The sequence below is a fragment of the Stegostoma tigrinum genome, chromosome 2 (assembly GCF_030684315.1).
Source record: "Stegostoma tigrinum isolate sSteTig4 chromosome 2, sSteTig4.hap1, whole genome shotgun sequence".
Lineage (NCBI taxonomy): Eukaryota > Metazoa > Chordata > Chondrichthyes > Orectolobiformes > Stegostomatidae > Stegostoma > Stegostoma tigrinum.
In genome coordinates, this window is record NC_081355.1 from 102,182,316 (window position 1) to 102,206,356 (window position 24,041).

The 24,041-nt window shown below is 41.3% G+C and overlaps 1 protein-coding gene across 7 annotated transcripts in view; it reads right to left on the bottom strand.

The window, feature by feature from the left end:
* Positions 1-24,041, bottom strand: part of LOC125465351 (E3 ubiquitin-protein ligase HECW1-like) — a 430,630-nt gene that overhangs the window by 164,460 nt on the left and 242,129 nt on the right. For all 7 annotated transcript variants that reach the window (XM_059638143.1, XM_059638132.1, XM_059638131.1 and 4 more), the window contains one exon: positions 4,796-4,946. In XM_059638143.1, coding sequence (XP_059494126.1) covers positions 4,796-4,946 — 151 coding nt within the window. The remainder of the gene's footprint in view (positions 1-4,795; positions 4,947-24,041) is intronic.

Sequence of the window (24,041 nt, forward strand, 5' to 3'; positions counted from 1 at the left end):
TATGTTAAATCATCATATAAGTCCACTCCATTTTCCTGACCCTAATTGTCAAGTATTTTTTGTATCAACTCAATGTATAAGTCAACAATAACGTGTTCTCCTTGTGTTGGGAAGCAGCCTTCATTTTTCACTCCACAAATGCATTTTCTGGCAACTTATAACCAGATGCAAAGGATGAAGTAGGCATTATGGATGTGTTGCAAAGATCTGCAAGAGTTTAAAACACACCCCATTCTTTGTGTTAAGACAATGATGACAATTCAAAACGGCAACCACCCACACCTATGCCAGCCAGCGTATAAGATGCCAACCATTTTCAGAGGGATATTTCGAGGTACCCAAGCTCAATTTGTACTTAAACACCTCCAGTAAATTGCAATTTCCATTGAAACGCCTGATTTCAGTTTGTCACTCCACTGATCAAGCAGCAGATGCAGACATGGGATTTAAGATATATTTTTCTGAATTTGGTCTACTATGGAAAAGCTATGTCTGCTAAAAGGCTCTACCTGCCAGGACAAGTTGGATATGCCCTGTTTATGATCTGCTGACCTTTACAGTAATAATGGAAAATTCACGTTTGGCAATGCCCAAATTGCTGCTATATGCAGTGGTGGTGGGGTGGGGGGAGCGCGGACGCCAACACTTAGATGCTAAAGTAAAGTCACCTTAGTGTTACTGTACCATTGGGCTGCTTTCTTGGAGAGAGAGAGAGAGAGAGAGAACTAGTGGTGGTTTAATCTGAGGGTCACCATACCTTGCGAGAGGAGAGAAGTTGAGAAGATGACTCCTGCATAATAACCTCAACTGGTCTGGGAATTGAACCCATGCTACTGATGTCAGTCTGAATCACAAACCAGCCATCTGGCCAACTGAGCGAACCTTCAAGAGAGTTGCGGTGAAAGGAATAATGTTGTCCTTCATACAAAAATCTTTCACTTTTGAGTGACAAGAATGTTAAATTTCCCTTACATGTGACTAAATATAGTTGTGTTAACTTTGTCCTTCAAATAAATCTGTGGCTTGTGGTAAGTGTGCACGTGTGCTGGGAGAAATGAAGTTGGCGGTATCCTGTTGTTTGCTGCAAGACCCACCCTATAATCTGCATTTGCACATATAGTAAGGCCTCCCAGCCAGTTCATTTAAAAACATGATCCACAAGCACACAAGAGATGGCAGGAGGAGTAGACCATATCATTCAGAGAGCCTGCTCCATCATCAATACAACCTTACCTCACTTTCAGCTTCAGCTCCAGTTTCCTGCCTGCTCCCCATATGTCCTGATTCTCTGAGACACTTATCACAACTTAAATATATTCAATAATGGCGAATTCATAGCCCCCTAGGGTAAAGAACTCCAAAGTTTCAATCCATATGAGCAAAGAAATATCTCCTTGTTTCAGTCTTAAATGGTCAACCCCTTATCCTGAGACTGTGCTCCCGTGATTTAGATTGCCCAGCCAATGGGAACAATCTCTCAGTGTCTACCCTGTCAAGTTCTTTCAGAATCCTGTTGTTTTAATGTGATCATTTCTCAGCTTTCGAAACTCCAGAGAATACAGGCCCAATTCACTCTGCCTCTCAACACAGGACAGCACGCTCATCTCAGCAATCAAAGTGCGAGGAAAGTATGTCTTCTTTCATACAGGGCACAACAATAATATAGCATTTTCACAACTTCCAGAAATTCCTTTCATGTTTTGCTTTCAAACTGAACTGCCGACATAGACAGCATGCTACCTTATTTAGAACCTTGTCAGAGAGAGATACTAAGGTTACAGTGATTCTATTTCAGAGCTCACATGGGTTGGTGTAATTATTTTAAATTCAGTTCTACTCCTTTAATCAACAGATGGGACCAGGATAGTCAGGGAAATTGCAACCTCAATTCAATCAAAGAAGCTCTATTCCCAAACAGAAGTGTCAAATGTATTGAGGATTCATGGTGCCAGCAGCCAGGGAACATTCTTTATTTTTCAGATCGCATCTGTACTCTGCCTTCCTCGTTTGGAGATTGCACATAAGAAAAGTTGTATTGGACTCTCGAGAGCCCTGAGACTTTAGTATGCATAAAACTATTAGTCCTTTCCTCTTCCAGCTTCCAGTAACCAGCTCTATCCCTCTTTTTGGTCACTGAGGTAGAACCAGGCCATTTTAAATGTTGGTATCCTGTCTGACCCCAAGATGAGCTTCCAACCATATAATCCGTCTATCACTAAGCCCACCTACTTCCACCTCTGAAGCATCACCTGATACTTGATCTTTCACCTTATGCCAACCATTATTGAATCTCTCAGACATGTCTTTTTTACCTGGAGGCTCAACTAGCCCAATGCTTTTCTCACTGACATCCAGCTGCTATTAATGTGACTCCACCCAGCTTGAAGTAGGTAATACAATCAATACAGGATTGACAAGCAGTGGAATAACTTTCTCAGCGCTTTGGAGCACCAATGTCTCAGGAGGCTCTGGATTTCATTGAAGCTTGTTGCTGACATTCACAGCCTTCTGAAGCAAGATCTCCATCACTTTGGACCCAGCTGATAAGAGGCAAATAACATTCATGACACACAAGAGCAAGTCAGAGGCTAGGAATACCACAGTGAGTAACTCATCTCCTGACACCCTGTAGCCTGTCCATCACCTACAAAACACAAGTCAGACTGTGATGGAGTACTCCCCACTTGCTTGGATGAGTGCAGCTCCAAAAACATTCATGAAACTTAATACTCTCCATGACAAAGCAGCCCATTGAATGGAACCACATCCAGAAACATTCAATCCCTCCACCACCAATGCTCAGCTGCAGCATTGTGTACCATCTATAAGGTGCACTGTATAAATTGAACAAAGCTCCTTAGACAGCATCTTCCAAATCTTCAAGAAGGACAAGGACAGCAGATACCTAGGAAAACTACCACCTGCAAGTTCCCCTCCAAGCCACTACCATCCTGTCTTGGTAATGTATCACTGTTCATTCAGTGCCGCTAGGTCAAAATCCTGGAATTCATTTCCTAATAGCATTATTAGAAATCACACAACACCAGGTTATAGTCCACCAGGTTTATTTGAAAACACAAACTTTTAGAGCCTCGCTCCTTCTTCAGGTATTAGTGAGGTGGTATCAGACACGGAATTTATAAGTAAAAGATCAAAGGGTCACACCACTGATGAGGATGTATTAAACGAACCTAGGATCCTGTTAAATCTTTAATCAGTTAGAAGATTTTAATTGATCAGTAGGCATATGTAAATCCATGAATTCCTTTCAAATCACTACCCTTAAGTTCTCTCAGGGTAAGAATTGCTGGCCCACTTAATAAAATCCACATATTCTGAACTGATCACTGTCAAAATCCTGCATCTCCCTTTTTAACATCACAGGGACCATAACAATTCTATCAGCCTCTTAAGGGCAATAAAGGATTGGTATTTAAATCTACACTTGACAGTGATGCCCACATAAACAAATAAAATGAATAAATTTAATGCAACGTCGTGGAGTTAGTGGCATATTCGGAGCTAACAACGACACAGTGAGGAACTGAGAATTGAGCATTGTTCTCTTACAAACTTTCTGACTGCTCTCATGAAAAAATATGTAATACAGTTACACAATTTCATTATGAGTGATAATGGGAACTGCAGATGCTGGAGAATCCAAGATAATGAAATGTGAGGCTGGATGAACACAGCAGGCCAAGCAGCATCTCAGGAGCACAAAAGCTGACGTTTCGGGCCTTGACCCTTCACATTTTCATTATTGCTGCTTTCCAAAAATTGGAAGATGCTTTGGAGGGAACATGTCAATACATTGCACTCAAGTTTAATGCATACAATTTACAGTTGTTCCTGTTTCTCTGATCACATCAAGGTGCTGTTTTATTTCAACGATGCAGACCTGCATGCAGAGAATATGTTAAACCTTTCACAGTTGTCTACCTGGCCATTTGTTGCAACTTCCATCAGAAATCCCAGAGAGTCAGCCAAAGCCAGGGGAAGAGGTGAGGAGAATTCCAGCAGAAACTTTACCCCTATGTGAGTATCATATTGCCACGAGCCTACAGCTTCCTCATAAAGTCAATTCCGAAATAAGATGTATTGAGATGTTGAAGCTATTAATCCTAAACAGAAAACCACTGATTAATTAGCACTCAGAATCCAGATTAGTTGTGGCCTGTCTCCTCTTCATATGTAGCCTCGATGCATCTTTTGCCTCTGAGTATTTACATCCTGTTTGACTGCCAGATGCTGGCAGATCTGGAATTCAATTCTGCTCCTTTTATTTTTCCAGCTCACCAGTGAAAGTGGGCAGATGTTATTAGGAGATAGTTGACTGCAAAGTAAGGATTATGTGCAATGCAGGTTTCATTGGTCTGTGGAAACCAAAGAATGTATAATTTGTATAACAATTTATGTAACATATATGGCTTTATTTTTGCTCTTCCAATGATGAGTGTTCAAACTTTTTGTTTGAAGTGTTAAGTGATAATCAGCGGGTGTAGAGTTCATTATTCTGGTGCATACAAGTGAGTTGTGAATAACAAGCTGCTTACCATTAGAGCACTCAGAAAATGTACTGATTACACTGTTCCCTTATTTCAGTGAAGAAAGCAACAGCTAAATACATAACTTTTTTATTCCATCATAGAAACAACTAATATTCAGAAGAAGCCATATGACCATAATGAATGCCTTTTCAGTCATTTAAATCACTCTTAAAATAGTGCATCGTTCTATCTCCAAATTAGATGAGTAGACAACAATTCCCAATTGAAAGCATAATATCACGTACCTTCGGTTTAGTTGCTCCATTTGTTGGATGGAGCTCGACCGGCGCAAACCATCAAGTGTAGCAGCTGCTGTAGGTCGCTGCCATGTTGTTGTACGGTTTACATGATCCACATAAAAAACTCTGCCATGACTATCAATCCGTGCTTCCCAGTCTGGAAATTAACAAGGTATATTTTTTAGTTCCCAACTGTGGAAACCTAAGCATTTTATGACCCAAACAAATAAAACTGGAAAGACGAGAAGCATGGTATTCTTATCTAAGTTCTTATTTCTTTCAGGAGATGTGAGCTTTGCTGGAAAGCCCAGCATTTGTTTTCCATCTCTAACTTCCCTTGAACTGAGTGGCCTGCCGGGCCATATCAGAGGCAATTAAGAGTCGAGCACATTGCTGTGGATCTGGAGTCATGTGTAGATCAGACCGGGTCAGGATGAGTTTTACGCTAGTCAGTGATAGTTTCATGGTCATCATTACTAATTTCCCAGATTTTTAATTCATTTTAAATTTTACCAACTGTTGTGGTGAGGTCTGAACTTCTGTCCCCAGAATATTAGCCAGGGTCTTCAGATTACTAGCTACTACTAGGCATTATACATATATCACTAGCTTGATAGGTTGCAAATGGTGATAGTAAAGGAGTGAAATATTGTCGAAATGCCAGTGAGCAAAAATCATGATATTTAAGACAAGAAAATTTCTTCGTTGTGAGAAATAATTCAGGCCTGAACCCAAAATTTTAAATGTTCATTTTAAAACATCAAAAAAGCTTTTCTATGTTAAAATAATGTTGATTTAAAAACATACTGCCTTTTAACTAAGACATTAGGTTAATTTGTCAATGCACCATTTCAAATGGTATGTAAAGTTCCATATTGGAACGACTGGGACCGAGAAGCTCATTGAAGAAACATTTCCAGTGGATGTTATCAGCTTTAAGCTGGTTTGCTCCTTTGCCCTCTCTCCATTACTGTGGTGATGTCCTTTTGGAGATAAAGCACTGGAGAATTAATCATTGTCCAATTGAATCTTGTTGGAATCCCAACACGCAGACTGGAAATTACCTGGTACAGCTTTGCAAATAAAAATCATGAACTTTCTCCTGACGTGCTCTCCTCTTTGACAAGTAGATAAGGGTGCGAGAACTAGGTATGCAATTACAAAGGTAATATATGCTATAAACACATCAATCTAACCAATTTATCTGAGTCTGAATCAATAAAGCTTCTGTTAAAGATTTACAAATATTTTTAATTCAACCTGTTAATTTGAATGGCCTTAAAATAACCATTTGCTCTTTATAAATAAGGAAAAAAAACAGGCTCTTACTAACTCTCAATTAGCTTTGTATACGGATTTCCACCACAAAAGAACCTAGTACAGGATTTCACAAACTCCAATAAAATATATGATTTAGGATTTTTCTGCACAATTGCAGATTAGGAATTTTCCAACTCTGTGCAAGTTTTAAATAAAATTAGTTGGCTATTTGAATCAAAGCAGCAAAATAGTTTTTCTGTATTCCACTTGAAAAATAAAATTTACCTATTCCTATTTCAGGCATCACTCCTGCATTAGGCCAATGCTTATTCTGGCAGATTTATTCACCAAAAGAAAAGTGATAAAAGTTTTCTCTACAGAAATTAATCATTGTCTATCTGTTCAAAGCTTCATATTTACACTGTAAAGCTGGACATAAACATGCTTTCAAGTCAATATTTTTTTCAGAATGGGCAGTGAAGTGAGGTGATCAGAATATATAGGAAAAGTGTCAAGAGGCAATGCAGAAAAGGAACTGCAAATTCTGTGACCTCTTGTGAGGTCTATACGCAAATAATTGAATGCATCAGTTTCAGACATTTCAGGTCTTACTGATCAAAGCTATGCTTAGTTCATAACTGAGATATTATTGTGTAATAATGTCCTAGTCAAAATACTGTTTTAAAATAATGGATCTTACCAGGTTGATTCAATAAATGCCAAATTAATACCCGTTAAGCTAATTCAGCAGTAGCATATTTTAATTAAACTGATCCTTTCATTAAATTGTTTTAAGGAAAGAAAGCTCACTGAGTACTGACGGCCCCATGGCACTGAAGGAGAAACAACATATTGAAGTCTCTGAATGATTTATTATGACCTGTATCAACATAGCAGCAGTCAAAACTGTTTCTCTTCAGGAATTGAATGGAGACACATACCAGTTTAAAGGTAAAAGATTTGTGCTGCTTTTTCTACAATGGCAGACTTGGTAAGCTGAATGTTTCCATGCCAATTATCACAGTTTTTCAGATCATTACTGCACAGTCAAATTCAATAAGGAATTGGCTCATGTATGTATGTTCTGCTCTCCTAACAGAAGATAATGTAAGATCTGGGGATCCACAGAGAAGTTCAGACCAGACAGTAGACAGGAACACTAGTGTTAATACTTAGGCAAAGCTTCAACTCAGAAACTAGCATCTGCAATCAACGATAAGGCATGAGGAAGAACTTGATGGCATAAAGCAGTGGTGAATAGAGCCAGAAGAAATTGTATGAACTAAGGCCCTGTCAAGTTTAGGGTGGGAAGCAACAAAACTGTTTGTCCCTGCTGAGAGTTCTCAGGTTGGAATGCCTCATCTTCTTACATTCCAAAGGAAATGATTGAACACTTAAAAAACATGGAAATTCATATAGGTAGTAAATAAGTAATAAACATAATTATAGTAATACAGTATTAAATGAAGTTACAACCATACACTATTGAAAATTCCACATAAACCTTTTTCAACTTGCAGTTGCTAATTCAAAAGCAATTTATCTGTCCTGGAGAAAGGCCCATTGGCTGAACCTTATCCTTAAGAGTTGGGAGCACAAAATGCAACATAGCAAACATGCAGTGTGGAACAGGCCCTTACTTTATACTACACCGAATATGGGAAAGGGAAAACTATCGCTGTAAAATTAGAAACAATGTTTGTGGGCATGTATAAATTTACATACCTCTAAATAGAGGCATGTTAGGGTTACAGATTTATTGAATGAGGAAGAATAAATATAGTTCTCACAATATCCATTCCCAAATAATATTTCTACCACATAATTACCATTGCATTCAGAAGGGCACCGAAGTACATCACAACTGAATTCCATTGTCCAAGAACAACAAAGCATGTTGACAATCTTATGGTATCTGGTGTCTTAAATTTTGTAGCTGATTGTCCCACGAATTGGGAGGTGAATAATGTAGACTGTATAACCGCTATTGAATACACAGAGTACTAATTTCTGTCTACCTCACCGGTTCAAATTGTAGCTTCTTAAAATCCTTTCAAAAGATTGAATTTATGTGGTCAATATTTGAGGTGAAATAAAACAGAGACTTTGCAACATTTGATTGCATATAACTTGGGTATAAAGAAACCTCCCTTTGGGATCTTGCTGATTTGGCTTTCTACGTATCATATTATCTTTGGCAATTTCTCAAATATTTTTATTTCACAAATTTAGCTGGTTGTACATTTATTAGATTCTAGGAGATTTCCGCGTGAGTATTTACTGAAGGAGGTTTATGTTGATGATGATCTCATCTGGGCTCAGTGGCACATGTTATGTTAAGGATTTGTAGATTCTTTCCACATACCATGGCCATTAGAAGAACTGTAACTAGTTCCTTATGGTAACTCATACACATTGTATAATCCCACTCGCAGGTTAGAGATTTCTGCAAGAGTTTGAGACAAGTGGCAAAAAATGCTTCTTAAGCAACATCACCATATTTTGAGGACTTCATACAGTTCTGCCCACTGTATTATGAAAATGGCATAAAGGCACTGCGGAGGGTACCAGAAATATGTGTGTTACATGTCAGGAAATGGTTGACAGGCTGGGTTTCTTCTCTGTTCAACAAAAGAAGGTAGAGGTTTGACCTATTACAGGTCTTTAAAATTCTGAAGAGTTTTGATCAAGTGGATACCAAATTAATGAATGGAATTGTATAGGGGCCCAAACAACGTGGGCAATGGTGAGATTTGTGGCAGAATTGCGTGAGAAATCTTGTGAGGCCAATCTCAATGACAAGATCAACTCATTGCATCAGCCATGTGTCAAGGTGAGCTTCTTGGTGGGCAATAGCAAGTTGCTAATAAAGAGGGATTGTTGCTTGTTAAATGCATTATCAACTGCACACCTGGCTAATTTAAGATGCAACTTCCTTTCTTATCAAATGTGCTGAGGAAACTGGGCATGAAGATTGCTCAACCGCATGAGTATTGGTACCTGGTGACTTCAGCTTGCCACTGGGGAAAATTCAAGTTATAAGATGGTAGGCAGTACAGCACCGAAAAACATGTCAGGCTGTGGGATATTACTGTCAGTAGTCACCAGGAGAACACAGAGGATCAGGGTGGGTGAGATTAATGTGTAATGTCAGGGCTCAGTGGTCTGCAAGGACAATTGAAGCTAAAGTTCACTCTGTAAGGTATCCCTATATGGGGTAGATGGGTAAAAATGGTCTGTTGGTGTAGTGTGAATTAAATGGGACATTGAGGCTCAGGATGATGGTGGTGGGTGGGGCGTGGTGGTTGTGCCTGACCTGGGCAAACCCCAGAGGTGACAACACCCAGCATGAACTGCATTCCTTGATATCACTTGCTGTTCCCTAGATGTGAAATGGAACTGGAAGATGGCTGGGACAATGCTCAGGGTGAGTGAAGTTAGCATCGCGTTGATGGGTGAAAGCATGGGATCTATATCTGCTGAACACTGGGAACTGACGGGGCACACAAATGAAACAGTACATTCCACTACATTTTACTTGTAACCATTTCTTTGCTCATTTGAAATGAAAGCAGAGTGAACATGCTTTGGTTTCAAATACCAGGACAAGCACATTTCAACAAACCATTGGTGCTTGCAAGTCTCACAGTGACATTAGAATGATGCAGAACTTAGCAGCAAAATTACTTAACAGGCAAATGATGGACAAAAGTGGCCCCTCAATTATGAAACTTCCAAGGGTGCTATGGATCTAGAATGGGAAGAGGATTGGAGCACAGCAGCACCCACTGTATTGTGATGTAATGAGGTGGCCTCTCAAATGACACAACACATTCACAATGCCTGTGCCCATGCTATGACCACAGCAATGGCACAGCAGCGTATAGAGCTCCTGAAGATGTAGTCCAGCTGACTGGACTGCTCTGGGCGGGCCCGCCACTAACATCTGTACAGAGTGTGCAGTACCATCTTGGCAAGCAGTGCTCTGCTCAATTGAAGCAGACAACGTTGGGGGCTGCATGTGGAGGAACTGGGAGAACCGGAACAGTTTTGAAAAGAAGAGTGAGGACATTGGGAGGAAAAAGCTCCCTATGCGTATGACAGCGCTCAGCTACATTGGGCATTAAGCCATTCAGAACTTGATTGATGCCCAGTTCCAATAGATGAGAGCTGTGTGCAGCAGATCATCATTGAAGATAAAACAGTCATTGGGGGTTATGATGCCAGAATGCAGTTTCTATGATCTGGGCAGTCTCTATTTGTTTGTGTTCACATTTTCCAACTGTCAAATGAAAGTTGCTATTTAGAGCTGTCCAATCACTTGCTGCCATGTACTGATCCCCGACTGGACAATAACAAGCAGTGGGTCTCCAGTGAGTAACAGTATGTGACTGAGAGAAAGTTAGGCAGAAAGTGTCTAAGCACCTGTAAACTACGTGGCCGGGCAGTTAAACAAGGATTAGATTGCAAGAAAAGCAACTGTGTGAGGAAGTGTCAGCTATGCCAGCTATGTGCCAACAGCTGTGTGGTTTTAGAACGTAGAATGTAGAACAATACAGCACAGAACAGGCCCTTCGATCCTCGATGTTGCGCCAACCTGTGAACTAATCTAAGCCCATCCCCCTACACTATCCCATCATTACCCATTTGCTTATCCAAGGGCTCTTTAAAAGCCCCTAATGTAGCTGAGTTAACTACATTGGCAGGCAGGGCGTTCCACGCCCTTACCACTCTCTGAGTAAAGAACCTGCCTCTGACATCTGTCTTAAATCTATCAGCCTGCAATTTGTAGCTATGCCCCTCGTACAAGCTGAAGTCATCATCCTGGGAAAAAGACTCTCACTGTCCACCCTATCTAATCCTCTGATCATCTTGTATGTCTCTATTAAATCCCTTCTTAGCCTTCTTCTCTCCAATAAGAACAGACACAAGTCCCTCAGCCTTATTTCATAAAGCCTTAGCTCCAGACCAGGCAATATCCTGGTAAATCTCCTCTGCACCTTTTCCAATGCTTCCACATCCTTCATGTAATGGGGCGACCAGAACTGCACACAATATTCCAAACGAGGCCGCACTAGCATTTGGTACAGTTGCAGCATGACATCACGGCTCCAGAACTTAATCCCTCTACCAAAAAAACCTAACACACCGTAAGCCTTCTTAACAGCACTATCAACCTGGGTGGCAACTTTCAGGGATCTATGTACATGGACACCAAGATCCCTCTGCACATCCACACTACCAAGAATCTTTCCATTGATCCAGTATTCTGCCTTCCTATTATTCTTCCCAAAGTGAACCACCTCACATCTATCCGCGTTGAACTCCATTTGCCACCTTTCAGCTCAATTTTGCAGTTTATGCAAATCTCCCTGCAACCTGCACCATTCTTCCACACTGTCCACCACTCCACCGACTTTAGTGTCATCTGCAAACTTACTAACCCATTCACCTATGCCTGCGTCCAAGTCACTAATAAAAATGACAAACAGCAGTGGTCCCAAAACATATCCTTGAGGCACACCACTAGTAACCGACTCCAGGCTGAATATTTTCCATCAACCACCGCTCGTTGCCTTCTTACAGAAAGCCAGTTTCTAATCCAAACTGCTAAATCCCCCCATAATCCCGTGCCTCTATATTTTCTCCAATAGCCTACCATGTGGAACCTTATCAAAGGCTTTACCGAAGTCCATGTACCCCATGTCAACTGCCCTAGCTTCATCCACATGCTTGGTCACCTTCTCAAAAAACTCAGTGAGGTTTGTGAGACACGATTTGCCCTTGACGAATCCATGCTGGCTATCTCCAATCAAATTGTTGTTTACTAGATTTATAAATCTTATTTCTTATAATCCTTTCCAAAACATTTCCGGCAACAGACATAAGGCTCCCAGGTCTATAATTACCTGGGTCATCTCTACTGCCCTTCTTGAACAAGGGCACAACATTTGCAATCCTCCAGTCCTCTGGTACTAAACCTGTAGACAATGAGGACTCAAAGATAAAGGCCAAAGGCTCTGCCACCTCCTCCCTAGATTCCCAGAGAATTCTCAGAAAAATCCCATCTGGCCCAGGGGATTTATCTACCTTCACACCTTCTAGAATTGATAACACCACCTCCTTACTAACCTCAATCCTTTCAACTCTGTCAGCCCGTAACTCAGTCTTCTCCTCTACAATATTCTCCTTTTCCTCAGTGAAAACAGATGAGAAATATTCGTTTAGGACCTTTCTGATCTCTACAGGGTCCACACACAACTTCCTACTTCTGTCTTTGACAGAAGGAGGGAAAGGAGGGAATTCCAGAGTGTGTGCCCCATTAATCCAGACAATGAATTCCAGACACTCAACAACTCCCTGTCTCCTGTAATGCTTCTGTCAATCACTTGAAATCTGTGTCCCTTGAAAATTGACCTCTCTACTAGGAGAAACTAGTCTTGCATGTCCACTCAATCCAGTTTCCTCATTACATTCTACCCCTCAACTAAGTCATCTTTCAGCCCCATATATTCTAAGAAAAAGAAACCTGAGCCTATCCTATCTTTCCTCATTGTGTAATTTTCAGTCCCTGGCAATGTATTTGTGAATCTCCACTGTACTGTCGCCAGAGAAATTATGTCCTTCCTGTAACATAGAGACCGTAATTGTGCAGAAAATTCTAGCTGTGGCCCCACCGACCTTTTGTACAATTCCTAACTTTCTCCTTGCTTTTGTATTCAATACCTCATCTGATTAAGGAAAACATTTCATATACGTTCCTTATCTACTTGTTCTGCTGCCTTCAAGGGCATACACTCCAAGGTCTTTTACTTCCTCTCCCCATGTGGTCAGAAGTTCATTTTGGTATCAGATATGTTGCCAAGGCTGCAGTTAGTCTAGTCTACCCTCATGCATCTGCCACAAAGAGGGTATCAGTGGATAGGGAATGGAGTTTCTTCTAGTGGCCATAACTTTGGTCATCCCAATAGTTCATTGAAGAAACTTATGCATATCCAGTATGCATATCCTGCATGCATGTAGAAAGTAACACCTTGTTTTCAGGTAATGGTACTGAAAGGAAGCAGCTGGAAGATGAGAAATCAGGGGGATGGAGGTGCTGAAGAATAGATCCTGATCCAGGACCAAATGTGCAGGAGCAGGGAAAGTCATTGCAACATGTTGTCTGACTATAATTACATAGATAAGAAATAAACCAGTTAAGCCTTGTCCCACCCAGGTGGATGAGAGACAGTGCAGAAGGGTGCTGAGGTCAACCATCTCAAAGGCTCAGACAGCTGGAGAAGGATCATTTATTTTTGTCACTGTCATGTAGGACTCTACTTGTGTCTTCGGTAAGGACTATTTCTGTACTGTGGCAAGGACAGAAAAACTGGACAGTTTCAAGTGTGGAGTTTCAGCAAAGACGGACATAGATCTAGGAGGTGACACCATATTCAGGAACTTTGGGGAAGAAAAGAAAGGATGGCATTATGCTGTAATTTGCAAGAACACAGGAATCTATAGTTACTATGAGCCGAGACATGATACCAGCTGATTTGAAGGAGAGGGAGATTAACAGTTCTCTCGCCTTAGATACAATCAAGCAGTTAATAACAGAGTGTGCAATTGAATATTAGTATGCTAAACACTGACATAAGTCAATAATGGCTAAAACTCTGCTAGTTGTTAAATAGTGCTCTATCCTGGCCATGTGCATCCTACCTGTACTGAGAGTATCGTCTGCAACATCATTTTGGCTTGTCATTTCTCTGCTTCTTAGTGTGCAGATCATATCCAATTCCTCATTGTAGCTGAGGTTCTTATCAGAAAAAAATTATCTGGTCAAGAGATAGTGCGTCGCACGCACAGACACTGCATACCTAATCAAAATGCTGCAGACCAGCAAAATACGACACACCTTAGTAATGGAACATTTAGCAGAGATGGGATCTGAAGTTGCCCTCTGCTGGGTTTAAGTTGTCAGAACACCATCATTTTAAAATTAAATCCAGTTTTCAGTATGAAATGGAAGCAAATGGCTAAAGGGATAAAGAGCTGGTAGTTCTAATTGCTGTATTCAACACTCATATGTAAAATATTAATATTACAGTCCCAGTTAAACTGTTTGAATAGCTTCCTTCTTTCATTAGACATTGGTCAAGTAAAGTAAAACTGACGTGTTGAATTATTTCTGGATTTTAAAATGGCAGTAATATTGGTGGAGAAGCCCAAAGTGAAGAATAACTGGTTGATAATTGTAATCTGCACAATATCCAGAAAGATATTGCCCAATGGTGAGCATCCTAGCAGGATGTTAGCAGCTGATGGTTTTGCTGTGGAAAGAATATTGCCTATCCCGGAGAAGTGCCCAATACCCTGACTGAACTTTCTACTCCAGATACATCAGAATCCAATCAGATTGTATCAAGGCTGCTAAACATTTAGAAACCTAGTGCAGTATAGAATTGCGGGGAGTCTCTGTATTTGTCTTTCTTGGATGAATCACTGTTCTGCTTTTCAAAAGCATAAACAAACAATGGTGCCATGGCTTTGCAATCAGGCACTGGCGATTTTAAAAGTTAACTTCATCCTGAGAGGAACCTGTAACTCCCTGCATGTCGCTATGTGTCAGGAAGGAAGGGAGGGAGACTGGTGATGTAGGCCTGTATGCCCAGGCACAGCCATTCACGACTTGAATACCAGGGTGAAGCTCTGTTCATAAAGTGTAATATTTTGCTAACTCGATGCTAATGGTTGAGACATATAGGGTGGAAACTTTTAGGGATCTGAGCAATGGTAATGATAAGCTGTGAGGCAGAGTTGGGGAACAAGTACAGTGAGAGCCATCTCAAGCAACTCGCATAATCTTTTACCTATTCACAAGCAGTGAGGTGGGATTCTCAATAAGCAACATTCAAGTTTTTAATTTATGGTGATCATTCTTATTAAACACTGTTAACAGCTGAACTCGCTTTAGTCATACTCAGCCTCTAAATACACAATAAGCCATTTGCTCTGAATGACCTCCATGTTGGAAACTGGAAAATAAAATCTCAGGGCACTCTCCATGAGTACCAAACATATTCACCTAAGTATGTGGACATTGGCATCCAACATGTGGCAGACTCTAAGAATCCTCAAGTCACATCTCCGATCCACATACAGGATGCCACTACACTACAGTGCTGCAGTTTGGGCTACACCAGCAACTCTCATTATCATGCTACAGCAAGGACACTATGTACTCAGGGACACATAATAGCTCATGGATATTGGACCAGATTTCATCTCTGGGCTCTTCATTTGCTTTGACAACACCCTGAGCTGACCTGGATGCTGACAGCACTCCTGCCTTGCATTCCCTTCTTGTATTCTATCCCTGGATATTACTGCATATTACTGCAGCTTTTGCTCAGGGGGTCCTAGCAGAGTAAGTCAAGGGCAGCCTCTGATGCAGTCCATGTTTTTTTTGGGCTGTTCAGACTCAGGATATTCTCCTCATAAGGGATGAGGAGCCAAATGGTGGGCAGTACACCAGCCATCATGACTCTTTCTGCTCTATGGTGAAGCGTTTTCCTCCTGGAATTAGAGACAGGTAGATATGATGGGAGATTAAAGTGGATGGCAAAGCTATTACTAATGGTGCAGGGAGGGAGGTGCCCTGAGTGAGTGAGTAGGCCGCTCAAAGGGCATACAGGGTGAATAGTGTCGTGGGTTGGGGTCAGTGACAGTGAGTGAGGGAAGACGTTACAGATAATAGTGAGACTGGTGGAGCATGAGCATTGGTGAGAGGTGTATACAATAGCAGAAATAAAGTGGGTGTGAAGTATCAGAGAGAAGATGGTGGCATTTACCCAGGCAGAGTGGAGATCATTGACCTTCTTCCTCCGTTGCTGGGCATTCCTCTAGAAGGCCAAGAGTGCTTTAGCCCAGCTAATAAACTCATTTCAGGCTGGCACAGTCTGATGTAATGGCCTCTGTTATAGATCCAAGGTAGGACTTATGCAGTAAATGGTAAAGTGCTGAGGAGTGTTATGGAAGAGAGGGACTTAGGAGTACAAGTACATAATATATTGAAAGCAGTGTCACAGGTGGACAGGGTGGTGAAGAAGGCATTTAGTATGCTAGCTTTCATTGGTCAAGGCATTGAGTGATATTACAGTTGTATAAGTTGTTGATGAGGCCTCACATGGAGTATTGTGTACAGTTTTGGTCACCCCGTTACAGGAAAGACACAGATAACCTAGAAAGTGTGCAACGAAGTTTTACAAGGGTGTTGCCAGGACTAGTGGGCTTGAGTTATAGGGAGAGGTTGGCCAGGATAGGACGTCATTCCTTGGAATGTAGGAGAATGAGGGGTGTCCTCATTGAGGTGTATAAAGTCATGAGGGGAATGGATAGGATGAAAGCATATAGACTTTTTCGCAGGGATGTGAATTGAAAACTAGAAGGCATATGTATAAGGTGAGAGGGGATGGATTTATGAAGGACCTGAGGGGCAACTTCTTCACGCAGAGAGCGATGTGTATGTGGAATGAGCTGCCAGAGAAAGTGGTTGAGGCAGGTGCAATAGAAACATTCAAAAAACATTTTGATACGTACATGGATGGGAAGTGTTTGAAGGGATATGGACCAAATGCGGGCTATTAGAACCAACTGATTAGGCACCATGGTTAGCACAGACCAGTTTGGGCCAAAGGGCCTGTTTCCATGCTGTATCACTCTTTGACTTAAGAGGAAGTCTGCATCTGCTCCAAATTGTCCAGCAGGACCTCCAGAACCCCATCCACAAAGCAGGAACCAACACACCACCCCAACTCAGCAACACCCCTACACCCACTCCCCCCTGCAGGAGCAAATGTCAGGCACTGTGTAGGGCAGCTCCAGATTGACAGTTCGTGTCCAAGTACATAACAGAGTTACAGACAGTGTGGACATAAGGAATACCAGTGAATTCCAGGATATCTATTGAGTGGTGAGTGGTCCCAGGAATGTAAGATTCAGTCTAGAAGATCTTGAGGGCACTTGACAGGTTCTATGTGGAGAATCTACAAGTGGGGCCACTGCCTAAAAGTTAGGGTTTGTTCATTTAAAGAGAAACCAGGCAAACGTGTTTCTCTCTGAAGTTCGTGAGTTTTTAGAATTCTCATCCTGTGGGGGTGTTGGAAGCAGAGTCCTTGAATATTTCTAAGGCAGACATATTTCAACAGATGCTTGTTAAGAGAGTGCAAGTTTGTGTTTACAGTGATATCTGACATGATTTAATTCAATGTGCAGCAGATTTGAGAGGCTGAATGGCCTACTCCTGTTCCTAGTTTGTATGTCCTGGATGCAACATTTAGTTCATTAATTACAAACTGAAACCTCTGCCTCCTTTTTGCTTTGTATTTTTTGCTTTTGTTCTTGGATGGCTACTGTTGGAAATGATCATTGTTCATTAACAACCTCTCTTGGCACTTCTTTAGTTTCTTTACTTGCACCTTTATCATCCCTTTCCGCCTCAAATCATCATTCCTGTCTTTTAATGTCTCCTTTTCTCTTCTATCACACACCTTAAGCCCTTTTATTCTATCCTCCTCCCCCATTTCTCGGGCTCTCTAATGTGTTTTAAATCTGTAAGATCTCATATTTTCCAGTTCAGGACAAAATTCAAGATCTGAAACATGGGCACTTTTATTCTCTCCATAGATGCCACTAGACTCAGTACTTTCTGTTCTTATTTCAGATTTGCAGCGCCTGAAGTATATTCCTTTTCTTGCTACCCTTAAAGTTTGTTTTCTATTGCATTACATGTGGTATGATGCTTGGCCTCGATATTTGAAGTGCTGTATTTACTAACATCCTATTCTGTTTTTTTTATACTCAGACTTCATTTAAATTCCATTCATTGTATAAATATGGGACACATCTATTTACCTATTTGTAATGTCTCTAATTGACTCATGTTCACTCAATTGTACAACCAATTTAAATTCTTTTGCAAATCTTCAGCTGCATTATTTGCAGAGCATAACTCAGCATGTAAATAATGCCAAATGTCAGTCTGCTTGTTCTACCGGTACGCCCATTTATGGTGACAAAATTAGACTTTCATAGTTCTATCTCTTTCTCCCACTTTAACCTCATGAATGTTTTACAACAACTGTGTGCATTCTTAATACTTGGTTGGATATATGACCCAAGAATATCAAGCCTCACCCTCACATGGTTCTGGCTTTATGCCACAGATGTGAGGAATTAAATGCATACTGAAGGTTTAACTTGATACATCAGATTACACGTTTCATTCTAATCCCCATAAATCCTATTCAAGGAATACATTTTTAAATTCCTGGTTCCTGAGGCACAATCTTGCTCTGTTCATCCAAATACCATCACCTGAGTGAAGCATATTTAATGCTGTCCCATTTTAAATAAGGCAAGATAAAATCTCCATTTGAGGTAAGAACAAAAGTATGTTAAAGAGTCCGAGACCAGACAAATATCATAAAACAAATGCTTACTGCTCTGTTCTTCTGTGTAAAAAACTGAAAAACTACATGATTTATACACGGGGCATTACTGCCAGTGTCAAACCAAAGTCAACAAGTAATCAGAGATAATGGGAACTGCAGATGCTGGAGAATCCAAGATAATAAAGTGTGAATCTGGATGAACACAGCAGGCCAAGCAGCATCTCAGGAGCAGGGTCTAGGATGAAGGGTCTAGGCCCGAAACGTCAGCTTTTGTGCTGCTGAGACGCTGCTTGGCCTGCTGTGTTCATCTAGATTCACGCTTTATTATCAACAAGTAATCATTTGTCTTAACAGGAAAGTAAAGACAAATAACTGAAGACAGATGGAGTGAGGAGACAAAAGATACAAATACATAATTAAAAGTAAATATCATCTACAAGCCACTGAAGAGTACAAATTTCACGGGACTTGGACAAACTAACAAAATAAATCTCAACGACCTAGTTCAAGGAACAATGCTTACTTCTCATTTTAATTGTTCACTTGAACATGTGATTCTGGCTTCCCTGGAATGTTTTGAAAGGAACATTAATATTTACTTTCTAACAGGACATACCCTTATTTGCTTTCGCAGAAATAATTTTAATATTAAGCAGAATCGGTCAAAATCTGAAAATGAAAAGTCCACTGCCACACATGACAAAGGCAGGGTTTGACATGGGTTACACTTAGCTTAGGGGTGATGGTACAACATGGGAGGTGTCCAATTGGCTGACTCACAATAGCCCTATGTTCTCTTTAAGCTGTGCAGTGTATGACCATACAACTATTCGAAATATGTTCTCCAAGGAATGAATACCTCAAAATTAACATTCCCTTTAAAGTTGTCAGAAAGAGTAGAAAGCCTGACAACTGGAAGCAGTTTAAAATTCAGCAAAGAGGACCACGAGGTTGATTAAAAGGAGAGAAATAGGCTGTAAGAATAAAGTTGCAAGGGACATAAAGAAGGCTGTATGACCTTCCACAAGTACGTAAAAAGAAAAAAACCTGAACATAGATGTAGGCCCCTTATAATCTGAAACAGAAAATTGATAATGAAGAAGAACAAAGGAAAGGTAAAACAATTATTAACTACTTTACAGATGTCTCCACAAAAGAAGGCATAAATAATTTACCAGAAGTGCTAGGGAAGCAAGGGTCTATTCGAAAGGAGGAAATGAAGGACATTAGTATTAGTGAAAAAATAATGTTGGGGAAATTAATGAGGCTGAAAGCTAGTAAAACCCTAGAGCTTCAAAATCTACATCCACAGGTATTCGGAAGATGGCCATAGGAATAATATGTGTCGGTTGTCAGCTTCCAAAGTTCTGTACAATCTGGAACCTTCCTGGCAAATTGGAGACTGGCAAATGTAACTGCACTCTTTAAAAAAGAAGGGAGTGAGAAAAATGGGAAATCCAGACCAGTTAGTCTAACATTAGCAGTAAGGAAACTATTTGAGACTATTACAAAGAAGTTGATAACAGTACCTTTAGAAAATACCAGTAAGATTATACAGAATCGACCTGGATTTATGAGTTGTGTTTGACAAACCTCCTGGAGTTTTATGAGGACATAAGTAGTTGAATAGTTGAGGTGAAAACAGAAGATGTGATATATTTGAATTTTAAGAAAGCCTGCATAAGAGGTTAGTGTGCAAAATCAAAGCACATAGGACTGGTGGTCACATACCAGCATGGCCTTAGAACTGGCTTAGAGACAAGAAACAGAGAGTGGGAATAAATGGATCCAAATGGAAAGCCGTCACCAGTGGGGTACCACAAGTATCACTCCTTGGGCCCCCAGCTATTCACTCTATATATCAATGATTTGGATGATCAAATCAAGTGTAATATGTAAATTTACTGATAACCCAAGGGAGTTTGTGTGGTGAGAATAATGTAAAGAGGATCATGCCGATTTAGACGCACTGAGTCTGTGAGAAAATGCGTGGCAGATGCAGTATAACATGGATAATTGTGAAATTGTGCAATTTGGAAGGACAAACAGAATGGTAGAATATTGTTTAAATGGCAATAGATTGGGAAATGTTGATGTACAAAGTGATCCGGGTGTCCTTGCACAGCAGTCACTGCAAGCAAGCATATAGATACAGCAATCAATTGGGAAGGCCCACATTGCAAGAAGGTTTCAGTACAGGAGTATGGCGCAGCGTATAGGGCCTTGATATCATGTGCAACATTGCTTCCCTTACCTAAGAAAACATGCCATAGAAGCAGTGCAGCAGAAGTTCTTCAGACTGATTACTGCGACCTCGATTTTGTTGTATGAGGAGAGATTGAGTCAACTGGGCCTGTATATTCACTGGAACTTAGAAGAATGAGAGGGGATCTCATTGAAACCTATAAAATTCTAACAACCCTGGATACAGGGATGATAGTTCCCTTGGTCAGAGAGTCCAGGGCAAAGGGCTGTGATCTCAGGATACATGGACGACCATTTCAGATTGAGTTGAAGACAAATCTTTCATTTAGAGAGTGGTGAACCTGTGACATTCTCTACCATCTAAAGCAAAATTACTGATTATGTTTCAGAAAGAAATAGATGTATTTCTAATAGCTAAAGGTGGCAAATGGTGCAGAGAGAGTATGGGAGTATGGTGTTGAGGTAGACAGTCAGCCACAATCATGCTGAATTGCTGAACAGACTTTATGGGCCAAATAGCCTACTACTTTTTTTTCTATGTTTCTATTTCAAGATGCAAAAATATCAACAATGCAAAGAAAAATTCATGGAACCTTGTTATATACACTCTTACCCTGACTGCCCTACTATTAATTTCAATTTGGAAGGAAGGTGACGTAGTGCTCATGTCACTGAATTAGTAGGGCAGAAACTGAGCTGAAGTGGCTGTGGAAGAGAGGTCAGGGCATGCATATGACGACACATGGCACTGAGTGTGGATCTCAGGATGGGGCGAAAGCAGCTGTCTGTGGAATGTTGAACATTGTAAAGATACCTATGGTCCTGGGCGGATTCAAAGCACGAATGATCTTGAATTGGAATCCATCTAGGACGAGTCTGAGCCGGAGGCAATCACTTGAGGAATGCGATGTGGTCATGGACAGTATCTGAGGGAGGGTCACAGACTCAAAACATTAACTCTGATTTCTCTCCACAGACCTGCTGAGCTTTTCCAGCAAGTTCTAATTTTGTTTCAGCTGATTTCCTGGGCATATGGGTTTGAAAGCCATCATGGCAGGTGACACTATTTAAAGTCAATAAAAATCTGGTATAAAAGGTGACCATGCAGTCATTGTCAATTGCTGTAAAAAACTATTCTGAAGAAGGGTCACTGGACCCAAAGTGCTAACTCTTCTTTCTCTACACAGGTGCTGCATGATCTGCTGAGTTTTTCCAGCAGTTTCTGCTTTCACTTCTATTTTCCAGCATCTGGGTTTTTGGGGTGTTTTGCTGTAAAAATCTACCTGGATCACTAATGCCCTTCAGGAAAATTAAATCTACTGTCCTTAGCTGGTCCTGCTTATATGTAACTCCGGAGCCAAAGCATTTAGGGCAAATAAGGATGAGTCATAAATGCTGGCCCAGCCATTGATACTTATATTCCACAAAATAATAAAAATAAAAAGGAAAACATATGTAAGGTAGTGTGCAGTCAGGTTCTGTTCATCATTTCATACTATTAGCCTAAATTTTAAACATACTCCAGGGAGTTTTGCATTGTTTGGCTTTAAAAGGAGACCCTTCTTGAAACTATTATTTAGGATACGTCTAAATGTCAGGTTGAAAAAAAAATCTAAATTGTTAGTAAAACTCAGCAGATCTGGCAGCGACTGTGGATAGAAAGCAGAGGTAACACTTCAAGTCTGATGGCTGATGAAGCTATAGGGAATGGGATCAGAGTGTAACTGTACAAGGTTTAAAACCTAACATGATTGTGTACTGTGTAACATAATGGTAATTGTCTTTTTCCTCCGAGTATAGTCACTGAAATTGTACAGATAGAGCCATGGCAAGTGATTTTGGATCATATTGAACTGATGGGTGAGTGAGTATGATTCCAAGCATAATGACCTGTCTTACCATGCCCAGGATATAGTTATCTAGGGGAAGGTCTTGTGATGCAGAGTTAGTGTCCCTATCTCTGTGCCAGATGCTTTGGGTTCAAGTCTCATTTGTCCTGGAGGTATCTTGTGGAATACACAAACAAGTTGAGTAACATAACTATTGTTACATTCAGTAATTCCTATTGCTCCTCACTCACAAGAATGCAGAACGCATCTTAAAACATGGCTTCAATGGTGAACAGATCCAGGGAACCATAACTGAATGGTAATTGAAGACTAGTGACAGTAAACAATGAGACTTGCCCTGAGATCTAAACATGGAGTTGGGGTAAGTAGCCAGGGTGAAGCTCAGTGGTGGTCACAGCTGCCTTGTGCCAGATGCCAAGGCACATGAAGGTACTGGACCTCAAAATGGGAAAACCACCCTAAAAGGTGAGGAAACTGCAACAGACAGAAGTATCAGCCACAGTAAGCAAATGAAACACTGAGAAATGGAAAAGGAACAAGCCTCCAGAAAATACACCAATGACCAGCATGTGAAGAAACAGGATGCTATCCAAACCTCGAAAAGACACCTCTGGCAGGAACCCAACCTGGCCAGTTTTATAGAGATAATAAAATGTGAGGCTGGATGAACACAGCAGGCCAAGCAGCATCTCAGGAGCACAAAAGCTGACGTTTCGGGCCTAGACCCTTCATCAGAGAGGGGGATGGGGAGAGGGAACTGGAATAAATAGGGAGAGAGGGGGAGGCGGACCGAAGATGGAGAGTAAAGAAGATAGGTGGAGAGAGTATAGGTGGGGAGGTAGGGAGGGGATAGGTCAGTCCAGGGAAGACGGACAGGTCAAGGAGGTGGGATGAGGTTAGTAGGTAGCTGGGGGTGCGGCTTGGGGTGGGAGGAAGGGATGGGTGAGAGGAAGAACTGGTTAGGGAGGCAGAGACAGGTTGGACTGCTTTTGGGATGCAGTGGGTGGGGGGGGGGAAGAGCTGGGCTGGTTGTGTGGTGCAGTGGGGGAGGGGACGAACTGGGCTGGTTTAGGGATGCAGTAGGGGAAGGGGAGATTTTGAAACTGGTGAAGTCCACATTGATACCATATGGCTGCAGGGTTCCCAGGCGGAATATGAGTTGCTGTTCCTGCAACCTTCGGGTGGCATCATTGTGGCACTGCAGGAGGCCCATGATGGACATGTCATCTAGAGAATGGGAGGGGGAGTGGAAATGGTTTGCGACTGGGAGGTGCAGTTGTTTGTTGCGAACTGAGCGGAGGCGTTCTGCAAAGCGGTCCCAAAGCCTCCGCTTGGTTTCCCCAATGTAGAGGAAGCCGCACCGGGTACAGTGGATGCAGTATACCACATTGGCAGATGTGCAGGTGAACCTCTGCTTAATGTGAAATGTCATCTTGGGGCCTGGGATAGGGGTGAGGGAGGAGGTGTGGGGACAAGTGTAGCATTTCCTGCGATTGCAGG